The sequence below is a fragment of the Rhyacophila brunnea genome, unplaced genomic scaffold (genome assembly GCF_057557595.1).
Source record: "Rhyacophila brunnea isolate RB1 unplaced genomic scaffold, BYU_Rbru_1.0 scaffold_8, whole genome shotgun sequence".
NCBI lineage: Eukaryota > Metazoa > Arthropoda > Insecta > Trichoptera > Rhyacophilidae > Rhyacophila > Rhyacophila brunnea.
In genome coordinates, this window is record NW_028233350.1 from 20,332,028 (window position 1) to 20,348,097 (window position 16,070).

Consider the following 16,070-nt stretch of genomic DNA (forward strand, 5'->3'; position numbering starts at 1 on the left):
TAATAATTAGGTAATTATAGTATTATCCATGTGTTAAAAGTATTATGAAAGATGATATTGTAAAGTGTAAAATTATTAACTAAAAATATTTTAATGTACTCGTAGAGTCGTAGGTAGTGGTATAAATCAGTTTAGGCCGCACGCCAATACAACCACAAGACGATTTTTTGACCCTTTCTATGCCCCGTGCAGGTTTCGCTATGCTGACTACCTCCAACACTACTAATAATGTCTTCTACTCTGTCTGGCACCGAGCTGTAAAAATACAACGATCAGCGCATTTATTCTATACGAAAGACTGCTTTCGCCCGCTATTTAGGGTAGGAAAGTATCCAAGTATTAGCACTTATTGTAACAATTACAATAAATTAGTTGTTATAATTTGCAATAACAGCGCTCGAAATGGAAAAGTTTACGAACCGGAGCGCTCGACAAATTTTCTGAAGATATTTACATAGTTATCAAATCGTATGTGTATTTTATAAAAATAAGTGTGTCAGATTTTATATTCTATGGCCTATCTAGCTCAGACGGTCAACATATTTTTTCCACGAGACGGAGCGATAATTTTACAAATTTCACGAGCCGGAACGGCGCTCCGGTGCGTTCCGTTCCATTTCGAGCCCTGCAATAAGTGTTATGTTTTAACAGCACCTCTCTTGGCTGTGATAAATTTTAGAGTGCGATAGACAGTTTTGACAGTTCTGCGGGTCTATTCTATACACAATGCCGCTAAAGTGATAAAGTGATAGTATTTATTACATACATTATGTATTGAGGTATTTTTTTTTTTTTAGAATTATTAAAACCATGTCCTTGCTTTTTCGTACAAGGTGGTTGTTAGTAATTTTGAACAATCACAAACACCCAGGCTTTGAGAAAAACACATAAGTCGGCTCGCACATTGGAACTCGTCTCGCCTAAAAACGTGTCGAATACGTCGATGTGACGTCATCGTTATTTAACGAAACAACATAACACGTGTTGCCAAATGGAGCTTCGCAGATCGACCGAATGCAACTGTTTCGTCTGAAAAAAACATCTGGCTGTTGCATTCGACATGTTGCATCCTTCTCGGGCTCCGAGTCGGAGGGTCGAAGTCGCAAAGAAACACATGCGAATTGGGCATTCCTATACCGGCTCGCCGATCGCCGCATTGAAATATCAATACGTTTCGAAGGCTACGCGCGACTGTCGCTAGATAGATGTGCGAGGTTGTGTCATGCAACACTGGCCGCCTGTTCTCGGAAAATTTGATTTATGGCGGTAAGGCACACGAGGCGAGTTGTGATGTGCGAGCCGGCTTAATGTTTTTGTCATGACTGGGAATCGAAACCAGAACTCTCGGGTGGAAGGCCAGCGCCTTACCCACTGCACCACGAGAGCCGCCTTGTATTGAGGTATTATAATTGTTACAATACGTAAGCCGTCTCATCAGTCAAAACTGTCTCTCTCTCGCTCTAAATTTAATCACAGCCAAGAGACGCACTGTTAAAATATAGCACTTATTGCAACAATACCAACCGACTTATTGTAACTGTTACAATAACTGCTAATAACTCTATGCCCTAGTTAGCTGTAAATACTATCACTTTATCACTTTAGCGGCCTTGCGTATTGAATAGACTCGCAGACGGCTAACTTATTGTAATTGTTACAGTGTTAATATTTATATACTTTCCTACCCTATTTAGCTGCCGTAATGGCCGAAAGCAGTCTTGTGTATAGAATAGATGTGCAGACGTTGTAGTGGGCGTACAGACTAATTAGTTGATTACCCACTTGTAACTTTTTATTTTAAAGGTCTAAACTCTAAGCATATCATAATTATTATTCTTTGGTAAAACAAATTTTTAAGTTTAGTGCATTCCTATTTTATAAAAGGTTTATACCTAGTCATTTTGCTGATTTTTTTTTCTGCTGGAAAGGGCGGCGGACACCATTATAATTAATATATTATAGTATCAGTACCAACTTAGTGGAGCTTCTTTTTCTTCTGGTGATCCAAATGTGGGGTCGTCACAGCGTTGAGACGTCCCGCTTTTTATACAAAAATAGATTGTCCCGCGCGGGACAGCTGAATTCACGATTATTCAACAAATACAAATAAGACGTTTAGGTTAAGACAAAAGACCGCGATAGTTGCATGCACACGTGGTTACATAATAATTTCATTTATTTTAAGCATACCAACATCTAATTACTATACCAAACGGGTATTTTCTCAGATGAATTTAAAATGGTCAAATGCAAGAAACAGAAATATTGTATTGTGTTGATAAAATCAGAATTACTTGTTCAATTCAATATAATATCCTACTCATTTACTGAATTTTACCAATACATTAAGTAGTAAGTACTTATAAAGAAACTCTTCAGGAAGTAAAATCGTCCGCCAGGTACAAATAGGCGAGTGTCGGGGAAAATATAGTTCATGATGGTTAACGCGTTTTGTAGTTTTTGGTGTGTCATTTATTTTATGATTGATATTATAGAAATATTGTACCGAGTATCATCCAGGACACGATCATCAGTGTTAAATGAAATTTTACCAAGTAAATTGTTTCTAAATTAGTATAATAATGTTGCCAGGGCCTTTTTAATACTTGATTGAAAAATACCTAATATTTGGGTTACGTCTGATGAAACGACCGCACCCCATCTGCTTCATGGAGGTTTCGTGGAATTTGTAGGTAGGTACCAGTGACATAGCTACCTCATCGTAAGAGTATATAATTCATTGGGACCCAACCACTCACGGTGCCCTAAATCTCAGCATGATAGTTGTTAATGATTTCATAATATCACACGGAAATCTGACTTCTCGGCATTGATTTTGAACGAAAAAAATGGTTCGAAAAGTCGATTGGATCGTAGGGGAAAAATTTGGTAGGATCAAAGAGATTGAAAGACCAAGGTCCAATCTCTTTGGGTAGGATGCTAAAAAGCGGTCTCGTATGTTATTTTGAACGGATTTTTTTGTTTCGAAACACTGATGAGGCCTTTGCATGATTTTTGGATAGGGAGGCAATATTCCCAGCTACGCCACTGGTAGGTACATATATATGTAATGTAAAAAAAACTAGAATGTATTGTTTAACATGACCATTATATTCCAAGATAAATTCCATTTTAACAAACTTGATTTACATTGTATCGTAACACTTTTTTAATACTTAAAAGTACAATAATTAGAGTTATATATACCACAAGGCATTTTCAGATCATGATACCTATAAGAGAGAATATTTCTCTTTCACATCAATAATTAAATCTTTCTCCACGTAGGTACCTAATAATCTTGTCAACTTTATAATATTATTTTCTAAGTCCGCTGATTTAAATGTTAAGGCCACAAATTTGTTCACGATTAACTGAATAATATTTATACGATACATATGTATAGTATTGTCTATAATAGTTACATAGGTATATGTTTTATTTAAACATGGCAAATAATAATATATTAAAATAACGTATTGTACGTTTTAACATAATTTAAGTTTATACAACATCCACTATAGAATCAATCACAATGTAACCGTCGTACGCACAATTTGATGAAAAATTCAATATACGATTCTTGTGATATTATATAGTTTTTCTATTTTTGGTACATATGTAGCAATAGTAGTTTTAAAAGATATATATAATAATAAGTTTTTAAAAATTTCATATAATGTTAAAAATAATGGAATCTATTTCAGTTTAACTACAAGACGTTTACAGCAAAATAAATTCGAGGTTAGTGACTCAAAAACATATTATGTATTATTAATAATGAATGACTAGCCACTACAATATGCTGTGCTGTGATTTTTTTTTATGGTGGAGGCTCAATCTAGTGGCGAAGGCCGGAGGTAGGCTGTTAAAATTCAATATAAATAGTGCACAATAAATCTTGTTAGTCATACATATTGTTTGTTTTCATTGAACTAAGACTACCAATTATTGCAAATGGTTTTGGTTAGTTTTTAAAATTCAATTAAGCCCTGCGTAGCCAAGACATAATAGGTAATAGTAAAAAAAATGTTTGTCTATCTATAAAATATCTAAAGTTATATCATCAACTGGATAAGCCACATTTATGGACATGTTATCTGACAACGACATGACAACGACACACATTTGTGGGTTATCCAGTTTTTCGACCACACCCCTAAAATCATAAATAATTTTAGATATTTAATATAAATAGAAAAATATTTTTTATCTATTACGGTTTGGTTAGACATGGGTAAAAGTATGACTGAAAAAGTGTACACTATTTTTGTTGGATCTCCACAGCCTAACTCCTCTATGATGGTTTGGCTAGGCAGGGTTTAATTGAATTTTAAAATAACCAGCAACACCTGCAATTTGTATTCTTAGTTTAATGAAAACAATTAAATATGACTGACAAAGTTTAGTGTGCACTATTTACGTCGGATCTTAATAGCCTACCTCCGCCCTTCGCCACTGGGTAGGTTGAACCTACCTGGGACACCTAGCGGGTGAATACGAAGCGTGCGATTGAACATATCAATATAATATGTTTATTGATAATTTATATTTTAATGTGCTTTAAAATGTACCGTATCAATATTTAAAGTAGGTATTTTTTAAAATAAAGTTAAAGCCTTAAGGTTCAATTCGATATAAATAAAAAATATTTCAAGCCATACATTTTGATTTTTCGAAAAATTAATGTTTTGTAAATTAAATATAAAATGCATTAAAACTATGAGTTATTAAAAAATCTATTTTACATTCAAGAGAATCTATATTTTACTGAGCATAAAATAATATGTAATAGCATAAGACTCTTTAATTATTTACGCACATCTTATTACGGGTTTTTTAAAAATTGTTTATCGTAATGTAAAAATATAATTTTAATCTTTTATATTATACCTATTGATTAATTAAAACATCAATGAATTGCTTGCTTTGTATTTTGTCGCTAGATAGCCCTGGTAGTTTGATCCTCCACCTTAAACAATGATTTAAACATAAATATTTACAAAATTATATAAATTAGTTGCTTTAATAAGCTTTTCTAAAATTGAGAACAACAGTTTCATGTTTTCAAAAAATTTTAAGAATATTAATAATTAAAAAATTTATACAATATTAATTGTAGAGAAGGCGCTCCTTACTATGTAGGTATCTAATATCAAAATAGGGCATATTATTTTGAAAATTGAATTAGGTTAACTGAACGTACCTATTGCACTTCAAAATTAGATTAGTATTACATAATATTTAATATATTATATAGGTAGGTATTATATTATTATTATTATGGTAAGAAATAAATGTTAAAATGCTAGAGATGTGGTAAAGGACGAGATTATTATTGTATTTCACTTTCCATTACATTGCATTAGCAAAAAAAACAAATCTGTATGCAAATGAAGATCATAATTACATATTATTGATTTTTTTATGACGGCGGGAGGGCCAGAGGGGATTAATAAGATTTAGCAGGCGCCACTGACTTCCGCATCTTGTCGCTTCAACTGCGATCCCCGAACTTTTCCGGGAACATTCTCCATACTAAGACACCAATGTTACTACAGTCATGAGATCCTGACGAATAAGAAGAAAAAGTAATAGTCCATTCACCAAATTTTTTCTGTAATCGAAGGAATTGTGATATTATAAAGATAATAATTTATAAACTATGAAAAAATAGGTAATAATGAATACTCGTTCGATTCTTAATTGTATCTAATAATGAATTATTTAAAGTTGATATCACCTATTGATGTTGTAGTTTTTTAATAATTTGATATCATTAGAAAATAATAATAAAGGGCACACTGGAAAATTATTTCTGAAAGTGATAAGTTTTATCCAATCTCTTTGGTTTTATCGTATTTTCTATAGGGGATATATTTTCTTGTATGGTGACAATACCTTTTTAAAAATGTGCCATTATAATTTATAAAATATAACGTTCTTATTTATACCTAACAACTTTGAAATAACTAGTCCAACATCGTCTTTTTATAAGCACAGCCACAAGCATTGTATTATATGTAAAAATGGTACAATACACACTATTATTAGTAATTAATTATCTAATATTTATAATTTTATTTTATATTATCTATGAGTGCAACTGGACATTTTCGTAAACAGTGTTTTTTTTAAATACTAACTGTTCACTTAATTAACATTCATATGTGAGATTAGATTATAATATTATATAAAAAATAAATAAACTCTAATTTTATTGATCACTTTTACTGCTACAATGTTATAAGAAAATTAAAATAGTTTTCCGTGTGAATTAGGTTATCTACGAGTAGATAGAAATCAGTACAATCAATTGTGTGGTTTATTAAATTAAATTCTAGTATTATCTCTATCCCGTCACCGTTACAACAGCCATGATTATAATACATACACCAGAGCTCGAAATGGACCGGAGCGCACCAGCGCGCCATTCCGGTTCATAAAATCCCCAATATTATCGCTCCGTCTCGTTGAAAAGTTGATTTAACCACGTGAGCTAGGCCATATAACAAAAAAAAATCGAACAAAATTATTTTTATAAAATACAATATATACTATTGGATAACTATGTATTTATATATTTATCTATGTAAATATTTTCGTAAAATTATTCAGCGCTCCGCTTCGTAAAATTCTCCACTTCGAACGCTGATATAGGTACATGCATTGTAACATGGTTTTGTAAGATAGTAAGAATGTCGGCGGATATAATACCAAAACAAGAGGGAGTGCCAAACAAAAAGGTGAAATCACCTACTAGGTAAAATATAGGCAGAAAAGGACAACTTATGTATTTAATATTTATATACAACACATGATAATTTTTCAAGTAACTATATAACAATGAATATTCTCTGCGTTGGAAGCAGATAATGGTGGTCTGATATTAATGTCTCGCTTTGGTAGCTCACTTACTTACGAACTATTATGTTTGTTTTAATGTGCTTGTTCATATAAATAATGATGGTACATTATATATATAAAAAACTTATTTTTGTCTTGTAACATTAATACCTACAAGGCGTTATTATCTCATCGCGGCTCTGACAAATAAATCTCATCTCCCTTCAAACAAGTGTAAAGTTACAAATGAATATGCAATTCAATGGTGTCAACACTAGACTCACTGGAAAAATGTTTATTGAAAAGGGAAGGTGTAATGGGTCATTCATATATGATGTTGTGCCGGGATATGTAGGGGTTGTTGTCATAATGCAGTTTGGCGTTAACAACATCAAAATATAAAAATAATTTTGAAAAACCGAAAATCGCGTGACATTATTATTTATGGACGACCCCTAAGAGTGTTACTTTTATATGGCTTTCATGTAGTGTGATATGAATGAGAAAGAGAGCTTTGGTTTACTAATATAATGACTAAGACAATTAAACAGGGTAGTTTATATTGAAATGACTGTATAAGATGTATTTTAATTTTGGTTGTAGCTATCTAGACTAGGTTTCCCAAACTATGTTCCGCGGAACACTAGTGTTTTTATAAGCTATAACAGCTGCAACAAATTCAAATATGTTCGACGGCATATTGACAGGCGAAGCAGGATTTTCTCATTATGATGCAACGAATTCAAAGTCCAGGAATAGGCTTGACGCCATACGAGGTATATGAATTATTCAACTTTCTAATATTGTGCCTGATTCCAAAAAGATTTGCAATTCAAGGATCCAAAATTCATCGAAGTTATTAAGAATTTCATTCACTTATATTTTTATGTGTTACGTTTTAAAAATAATTACTCAATACATAGTACTAGTTACTTAGTTTATTCTGATTTTTTAAATTCTATTGATTAGGTACGTATTATTTACCTATCCTACCAAATAAACAAGGTGCTGCGTTAAATTTCAGGAAGTGTTCCATCGCAGGAAAAGTTTGGGAACCCCTCGACGCTAGATACGATGACGCGATGACTATCGGTGATCGTGAATATGTACTATTTGAATTTTTGATTATTTCCTACCGATCGTTTAGTTAGTACCTAATTAATTTATAATATGTACGTGAAATTACTTACATTTTGCTTGGTATTTTTATAATAGCGGTGTCAAGAAGTGATCACTTTACATTAAAATGGACGCTCATGATTTTGGTTGCCATAATAATTCCGCAAACCAGTGATTCCACACGTTTTATTTGGTTGAAATATTTTGTAAAATCTCCAAGAATCTCAGGGATAAAAGAAAAGATTTCTTTTCATGTCTGGCTTACTGGATAATAAACATTATATCTAGGCCAGTGTTGGTGAACCTTTTACGTACGCGTGCCAAAATTTCCCAAATAATATTTTTCGACTGTCTGAAGTGCCAAGCAGTTTTTCATGGCGAAAAAAAAAGTTTTCTATAAAAATAGTTTTTAAGAATTCTATTACAATTACAATTGAGTTGTTTATATTCTATCTTTCACCATATTTCTAGCCGAGGACATATATTTTATTCGTTGATTTTTTTTGCTTGTTTTGAAATTAATCAAAGAGATTGTGGGATCATTTAAATTACTCTTCTTCAATATTATAATATTCTAAATCACTGAACGGTTTTCTATTTTTAGAGATTGTGTTTGAGGCAAAATAACAAGCAGTTATTACATTTGAATAACTGCCGATAACTAATTTCATAAGGTTTGTTGAGTGAATATTTTTATTTTTAATTCCCCGATCCTAAGGACCGACCAATGCAATTGTATATTTACATCAAACGTAATGATTATCCTTGAAACGGAGTTTTCCTGCAATTTTTAATACAATGCGATTTGTCATCTATGCATGAATTTCGTCGTTTCCGTTTGCACATCGATTGGTGAACAGAGTATGAAACACCGAAGAAAATGCACATGGCTATGTCGTTATTATTTTTAAATATTATATAAGTAAGTACTAAATATTATATAAGAGGCACGCGTACCATAGGTTCGCCATCCCTAATCTAGGCGAACATACAATATTTTATTAGGTATTCTTAAAATATTTAATTGTTCAATAATAATCATCTAACCAAGCTAAACTTTCAAAGTGTTTAATTATTTTCTTAATAGGTAGTGTGAAAATCTTGAATATTATTTTTTTTACTCAATTACGTCATTTTTCGCAAACGTTTATAATTTCTCGTGGAACTGGCACGAGTGTAATATGGAATCCTAGTTGGGAATCATAGCATTAAACCAATGAGAATAACAATACTAATATTATACATATTACCTATCATACCGAGGTCAAAAATAAAATTTTCCTTTGCATTTCTTTTTTCGAATAATTACTCAGCAGTACCAAAGCTTACACAAGCAGGTAGAATAATAAGGAATCACTAGTTGAAGCATATGTGTGACTTATATTATATACTTTTACATCAGCTCTTACTATAAACATTATTGACATAAAGTAATCTTAAGTTATAGGTACCATTTAATCACAAATGAAGTGCAATTTATCATTTTATTAAAGCTATACACACTTTGTGGTTTGACATCACTCTAATCATTAAAATTTGAATCGTTTTGCTGGATATTCGGTTAAATTCCATCTAATGTGTTTTTCGAATTTTGTTTTGTCATAACAGGGCTCGGAATGTTACTCCTACACAGGGAATACGTAAATTCCGGTTAATAAAATTCTTGATGCAGCGCGATGCCTTAGCAATTTATTATGAAGACGACTTGGCGTTTTATGTGAAATCGATTTATCCGAATAACTTTACTAATACTTAAATTAAAAGAAATATTTCCGTAGTAATTCCTGAAAAATAAATTATTGTACTTCAATCCCAATAATGTAACGAAAGAAATAAATTATAGAGAATTCAGCTTTCTAGCGCCTATACACGTGCATGGATTTACTTGCACCAATAGTGTGTATTTTAAACTATCGCGATAATAACTGTTTACACGTAACTGTGCTTACTGCCTTGTCAATATCATTCTTCATAAGTAAGTAAAATAAAGTTACCTATCATTGTATGATACTATTTGACAGGTCGTGAAAACCGGTTAACCACAACATGAGTTTCTGCGGTGTAGTTCTTTTTTTTACTGGCAAGCTCACCACTATCGTTCTACTGCGCAGGCGCAAATATTGCTCAGTCCAATTGTTGCGTGAAATTTTATAAATTTCTGAACTTTTTTGATCCATGCATGCAATCCTGCAATTTACACGGTAATACGTGTTTACACGTGCATTTTTTGTTATGGCTGCGATAATACGTACTGTAAGTAGTAAATCCATGCCCGTGTAAATGGGGTATTCGGTACTTACATTATTTAATATAACATTTGAGATAGTAGCGATATAAGAAACTAATATTCTATACAAAATGGGCATACAATTTCAAAAAAAAAAGTTGATTTTTTCCACTTAAAGTATCATCAAAACCTGATAATATATAATATATGATACAAAATATTAGTCAATTCCGGTTCGCGGTATTTTCCATTTCGAGCCCTGTCTCATATATGTCATAATGTAGCATACAAGCATACAAGCTAGTCATATAATGTGCAGTATTTAAAATTTATAGGAAAACAGTATGATTATTATAATAATTTGGAAGAAACCGTCATCACATTGGTCAACTCTTTTAGCTTCATGAGAATAAAAAAAAAATAATCTGCTTAAATTTACGTTTAAAAATAATTCTCCTCGTCTCATGAAGCTAAAGGAGAAACTTCAAATCACTCGACTCGATCACTTCGCCTACACAAGATAGGGAACTTACTACTTACTTTCTTTTTGTATAACTCTTCCTGTTTATATCAAACTAATTTCATGAAATTGGACATAGATGCTGCATATATCATGATAATAATTATTGTATCAATACTAGCAGTAGGTACAAGCGGCAATCGCTGGTTGTTCTTGCTATTCATTTTAGTTATATGTATATAGTATGTAATGATACACATTATCATTGCTTCGAAAAGATGAATTAAAAAAGTATGACGCATTTTATACTGTTTTGTAATCCGAAGAAGTAAAATCAATATGTAAAAAACGAGGACAAAAAATAGTTCAAGATTTTATTACTTATATCTAGTCAAGAAATTTTTATGTACCTACGTATTACTTTTATTCATTGATTTTTTTGAGAGAGCACTGTTAAATAATAATAAAATTGTCATGTAAAATTAAACAATGTTTCTTTTAATTTTACAATATAGTATACTTAAGCTAGTTGCAATACAATAATCACATTTCGTCAGCATTTTTCATAATTGCAAATAAACACTACTCTAGCACAACCTAATGTCTTTCTTTCTCTTGTATACGGAATCATGTTATGCGACCATTTTGGTTTTCAGCAACAAAACCGGCCAGTACAAGATGACGAAAAGTAAAAAAACCGCGGGAAAAACGACGCGCGACAGTTTGTCGATTTCCCGCCATAAAACTTTTTCCTGGCCCGTGTCCGAGTCGAGCCAGGCCACTTGTAAAATGCTCTGTCTCCGCTCGACGCCGCGGACGCCCGCGGTGCTTCCCGATGGAGACACCACTTCCACTTTGCGACATCTTACGCCCGCCGTGTCCCATGCTGCTACCGTGTTGCAACCTCCTTTTTCGTTCGAGTTAATCCGCTGTAAAAATATTAAATAAATTATTAATAGAACATACCTATATAATTTGAAAACATCTTATGCATACTTATACCCATTACAAAAAATATTTTATTTTTTTTGAAAAAAAAATACGATACCCGACGGGACACCCGGGAACGGGAACCCGTAACGGCTGAATTCGCGCCAGTGTGATTTTTTAAATAAGCTACGGACATCCTACTTAATCGTGACGATTTTAACTAGTAGTTCTTACATGACATGCTTATCGAATTGCAATAATAGTTTTGGCTACTTATCGGTTTTTGTATATTAAACCAAAATAGGTAATTAAATGCCTTAATTATTAAGAACCGATGTCTTGTATCACTCTAATTATTTAGTTTTTGTACGTACCTACTTGCACTTGCTTATAATTTAATTCAATAACTATTTCTTTTACTCAACGAATAATTCAAAAGATTTGAGAATGCAATCTTCAATAATTTATATTATATTGAACATGCATAATTTGGAAACATCTCATGCATATAGCCATTTTTTTGTTTTTTTTTGGAAAAAAAATACGATACCCGACGCGAAAAACAGCGACCGAAACAATGAGCGAGTCAAGCCGTAAGCCTAGCAAAATTAATTCGTCATTTGGAATCAAAATATCCAATCGTTAAAAACAAACCCATTGGTTATTTAAAAGACAATTAACAGCATTAAACGCACAAAAAAAGTATTATAAGCTCCACATGAATCTAATACCTCAATTGTGAAAAAATCAACATTAAGAATGTCTTTACAATTATTACAGAAGTTTTATTTAAGTCTTGTATGGTAGATGCGTGCACTGCGCTTTTTGGATAATTATGTGCGAATGTTATACATTCCTTTATTATATATTACTTAATAAATTTGACGTACCTATGTTTTATTTGTTATATGTTTAAATCCCTTTATTTTATTATTTAAAATTTGAGGAAAGGGGTTAAATTTTGAAAAGAGTGATTTTAATATCATATTTTTATCACGAGTCCGCGAAACTTCATACACATTGTAAGGGCTCCACAATACCGAAAAGGTTGCGGAAAACTAGTTTACTGTATACTTACTCCAAAGGAAATTAATATTGTAGATAAGTATTTGTTTTAATAGTACTTTTAATTTACATTTACAAAATAGTATAGTATTACTTACCACAGGGATAATTCGAGGCATGCCATCTTGTGACTTTTTCTTGTTTATTTGATACTGTACATCCAAAACTTTTACAACTACAAACTCTCCAAGAGCTGCGAAGACAAATACCATGCATCCAGCCATCCACAAGTCCAGAGCCTTTAATAGAAAAAAAATATTCATTATGATTTAAAGTATTGTAATTTTTTTTAAAACTTTTGATTAATTCAGCTCCTATTTAAGTTTGGATTTGTCACCCGATCAACATGTGCATGTGGCTGAAAACCACAGGATGTAAGCCATATCCTCTAGGAATGTCCGAGAATGTGGTCCGAAAGGAAAGAAATCATCAAGACGGTCCAACAAGGTGCTGGGTCCATCGGACCGTCGGATCTGGTTGCCACAAAGCCAACTTTAAGGTTTAAAAAAAGGCGGCGTCTCATTGCGGACGTGAATATCAATATGTCCGTATTGTTTAAACTTTGTATTTACATATTATATTTAAATTAAATTGAATAATTTATTTATGTTAATTTTCCGTGGTCCTTTCTCCTATGAGTACTTTTTATTAAATTAAGTATTAGAAATCTTAGTCAAAGGATAGTTGAATGCGTGACCTGATCTGAGAAAGTATGATGTGAAAATCTACTCCAGACAGATTACCAGACGTAAAAAACTGCTCTTGCTTCACACCCAAACGTAGGGCCTCGTGAGACGCTTGATTAATATGTGGCTCGAGGCGGGTTGATTTGGAGGGAACTGTTAGGTAGTTCATATTTATTTAATATTATTTCATGAACATTCATTCATTGGGCACTCTCTCTCTATTACGTTTGATTGATCCCGAAGCATAAGATCTGCTTACCAAAATTGACCCACTTGACAATCCCGTCCTAGTTCCAAGGTCACCCTTTTAAGTAAGACGGAGAAATGGTCCATTTAAAGTTTAAATAATGTAATATTAATTTGATTATATACTTAAAGTTAAAAAAAGTCATAAGTTAACAAACTATATCTATTAGGTATATGCTGACGTTTGAGACCAACTCCGAGCAAATTCGTATTTTAAACAATGCAACTTTACATATAAACTTCTTTTCTTAGTATTAGTTAGTTTATGGTATATTACCATCAGCCTAGATTGAATGCGATTTTTCCATCGGTTATACCTACAGTTATGTGTAGTGCAGCTTATTCTGTTGTATTTTAAGTTAGCTTGCTGTATTTATTCGTTTATATCGCATGATTCTGTCAATTAAACCAAACTAGTCACCTTGACGTATGCTACAGGTGGAATGTCAGCACGCAATCCGGTGAACATGGTGACAAGCGTCAACATGCAGGTGACAAGGAGAGTCACTCTTCCTGGGACAGCGTCAAGGTCCAACCAGAAACTGAACCAAGAGAGCATCACAACCAATGAAGATGGAGCAAAGGTCTGTATCAAGTGATGACCGATCTGTCTTTCGAACCTGAAGTAAACCACCAGTCGAGAGAAGTTACCTGAAAAAAAGGAACTTAATTTGAATGATATGTAATTAAATATTAATGCACAGTAATATAGTATGTAGGTTAGTTGAAGTTTGGTAACAAAGGATATACCACTGGTGGATAATGATTTAGAAAAAATATAGAAAGAACTGTTGATATTTTTCGAATAAAAATAGACAAGTAACATTCGGAAAAATATTAATAAATAAAATCTTCCACTGAAATACAATTAATGAATTTATTATAATATCAGTCGTCAGAAGTATCTATAGTATATTCTCGATTAAAGTTTTAATATTATATCTTGTAGGTACGCCGTAGTCATAAATATTAAATGTAAATATTGAATAAAGTATTAACGATGTCCACATGAGTCACTCAGTAATGGTCTACGTAATTACTAGTATGTACTATTTACGTAATATAGATATTAGTTGCAGCGTAGTTGTCACCACAGAATTTTTTTCAGATATATCCATAAAAACCGTCTATTATTCAAAATACTAGAATTCGAATAATTGTTGTGATAAAAATAATATTTAAAACATTTATTGTTAAAAATACGAAGATAAATAAAGTAAAATATAATGATCCGAAATACATTCTAATTATTATAGAACTACGTTTGCTATTGGTGTAATAATAAATCCATATCGATTATCTATATTATGGACTTTGCAACGAGCTGATATTTTAATCTATTTTATTTTGGAAAAAGGAGACAGTTAATGATCTACAGTGACGTCCCGTGGGGGTAGGCAGATTGAGCGTCGCTTGGGGGCGGCGGTTGCTCGAAGGGCGGCAAATCAAGGGGAATCATTTGGTATATTATATAGAAATAGCTACCAAATTTAGTAAAAACGAAACGAAAATACAAAAGGTTTAATGTGACTGTGGTTTTTTGTCGGGTTCGCAATGTCTAGTTTACTTCCGTTGCCCTTCGACGTCTTTGGTGACCAGAAACGACACGTGCAGATTTGCGAATAATTACAGTCTGACTAATTAACCATGGCGCATGGAAGTTGCGTTAGCCCTCAAAACTAAAGATGTCAACGATTTGAGTCTATATCGAAGTGTCGCGCCGCTATTATATCTTAAACCTTAGCGATCTCAGGCTAAAAACTAATATCATTATCATTACAAATGTTTCCATGTTTAAGACCAAAAGCGACAAGGATCGCCCTTAATTCCTCAAGACAGAGTAAATTAATGTATTTCGAAAATGACATGTAAGAATAACCAACATCAAAAAAATCCCCACTTTTAGGGGAAAATATTTTAAATTTAATTTTTTATGTTTTAGTGGGTATATGTTTTGTTAGTAATGTATAAATATAACACATTTCTTAGATATTGGAGTCATGAAAGGATGATAAAAAATACTGTAAGTATAGAAATGGGGCGGCATTTTGTCTAGGGAGTCACTGGATCCACATCATGACCCCCTCAGCGAAGGGCTAACAGGGCTCTAGCCTAGGGGGCCTGGCGAGGCAGGTCGAACAGTTAAGTGAGATAAACACATACAAAAAGTCGAGCAGAATTAGAAGTTATACTTCTTTATGCGAGTTTAGAAAATCAGATTAGAGTGTATTTTTGGCGTGTGACATGTAACACATCATTTTTTTTTTCACACGAAAAAAATCGCATTCGATTGGATTCGAACCACGATTGTTCGGTTATCAGCCGAACGCACTGCCTTTACGTCACAGTATGATAATGCAATCGTGTTTAATAGTTTTCCAAAATTAATCGTTTTCCTCTTAATTGTGTTGATAAGAAAATTATTCGTTGTGGAAAAACTATGTTTATTGTGATGCCTATATGCTCCGCCTATAAGAGAAGTAGTAATTTT

General features: G+C 32.6%; 1 protein-coding gene across 1 annotated transcript in view; it reads right to left on the reverse strand.

Moving 5' to 3' along the window:
• Positions 1-11,269: 11,269 nt before the first annotated feature.
• Positions 11,270-16,070, reverse strand: part of alka (glycine receptor subunit alpha alkaliphile) — a 100,138-nt gene continuing 95,337 nt past the window's right edge. Inside the window, exons 8-10 of the mRNA XM_085959180.1 lie at positions 14,001-14,230; positions 12,746-12,886; positions 11,270-11,581 (exon numbers count right to left, since the gene is read on the reverse strand). Of these exons, the coding sequence (XP_085815306.1) occupies positions 11,285-11,581; positions 12,746-12,886; positions 14,001-14,230 (668 nt within the window). The 3' untranslated portion in view covers positions 11,270-11,284. The remainder of the gene's footprint in view (positions 11,582-12,745; positions 12,887-14,000; positions 14,231-16,070) is intronic.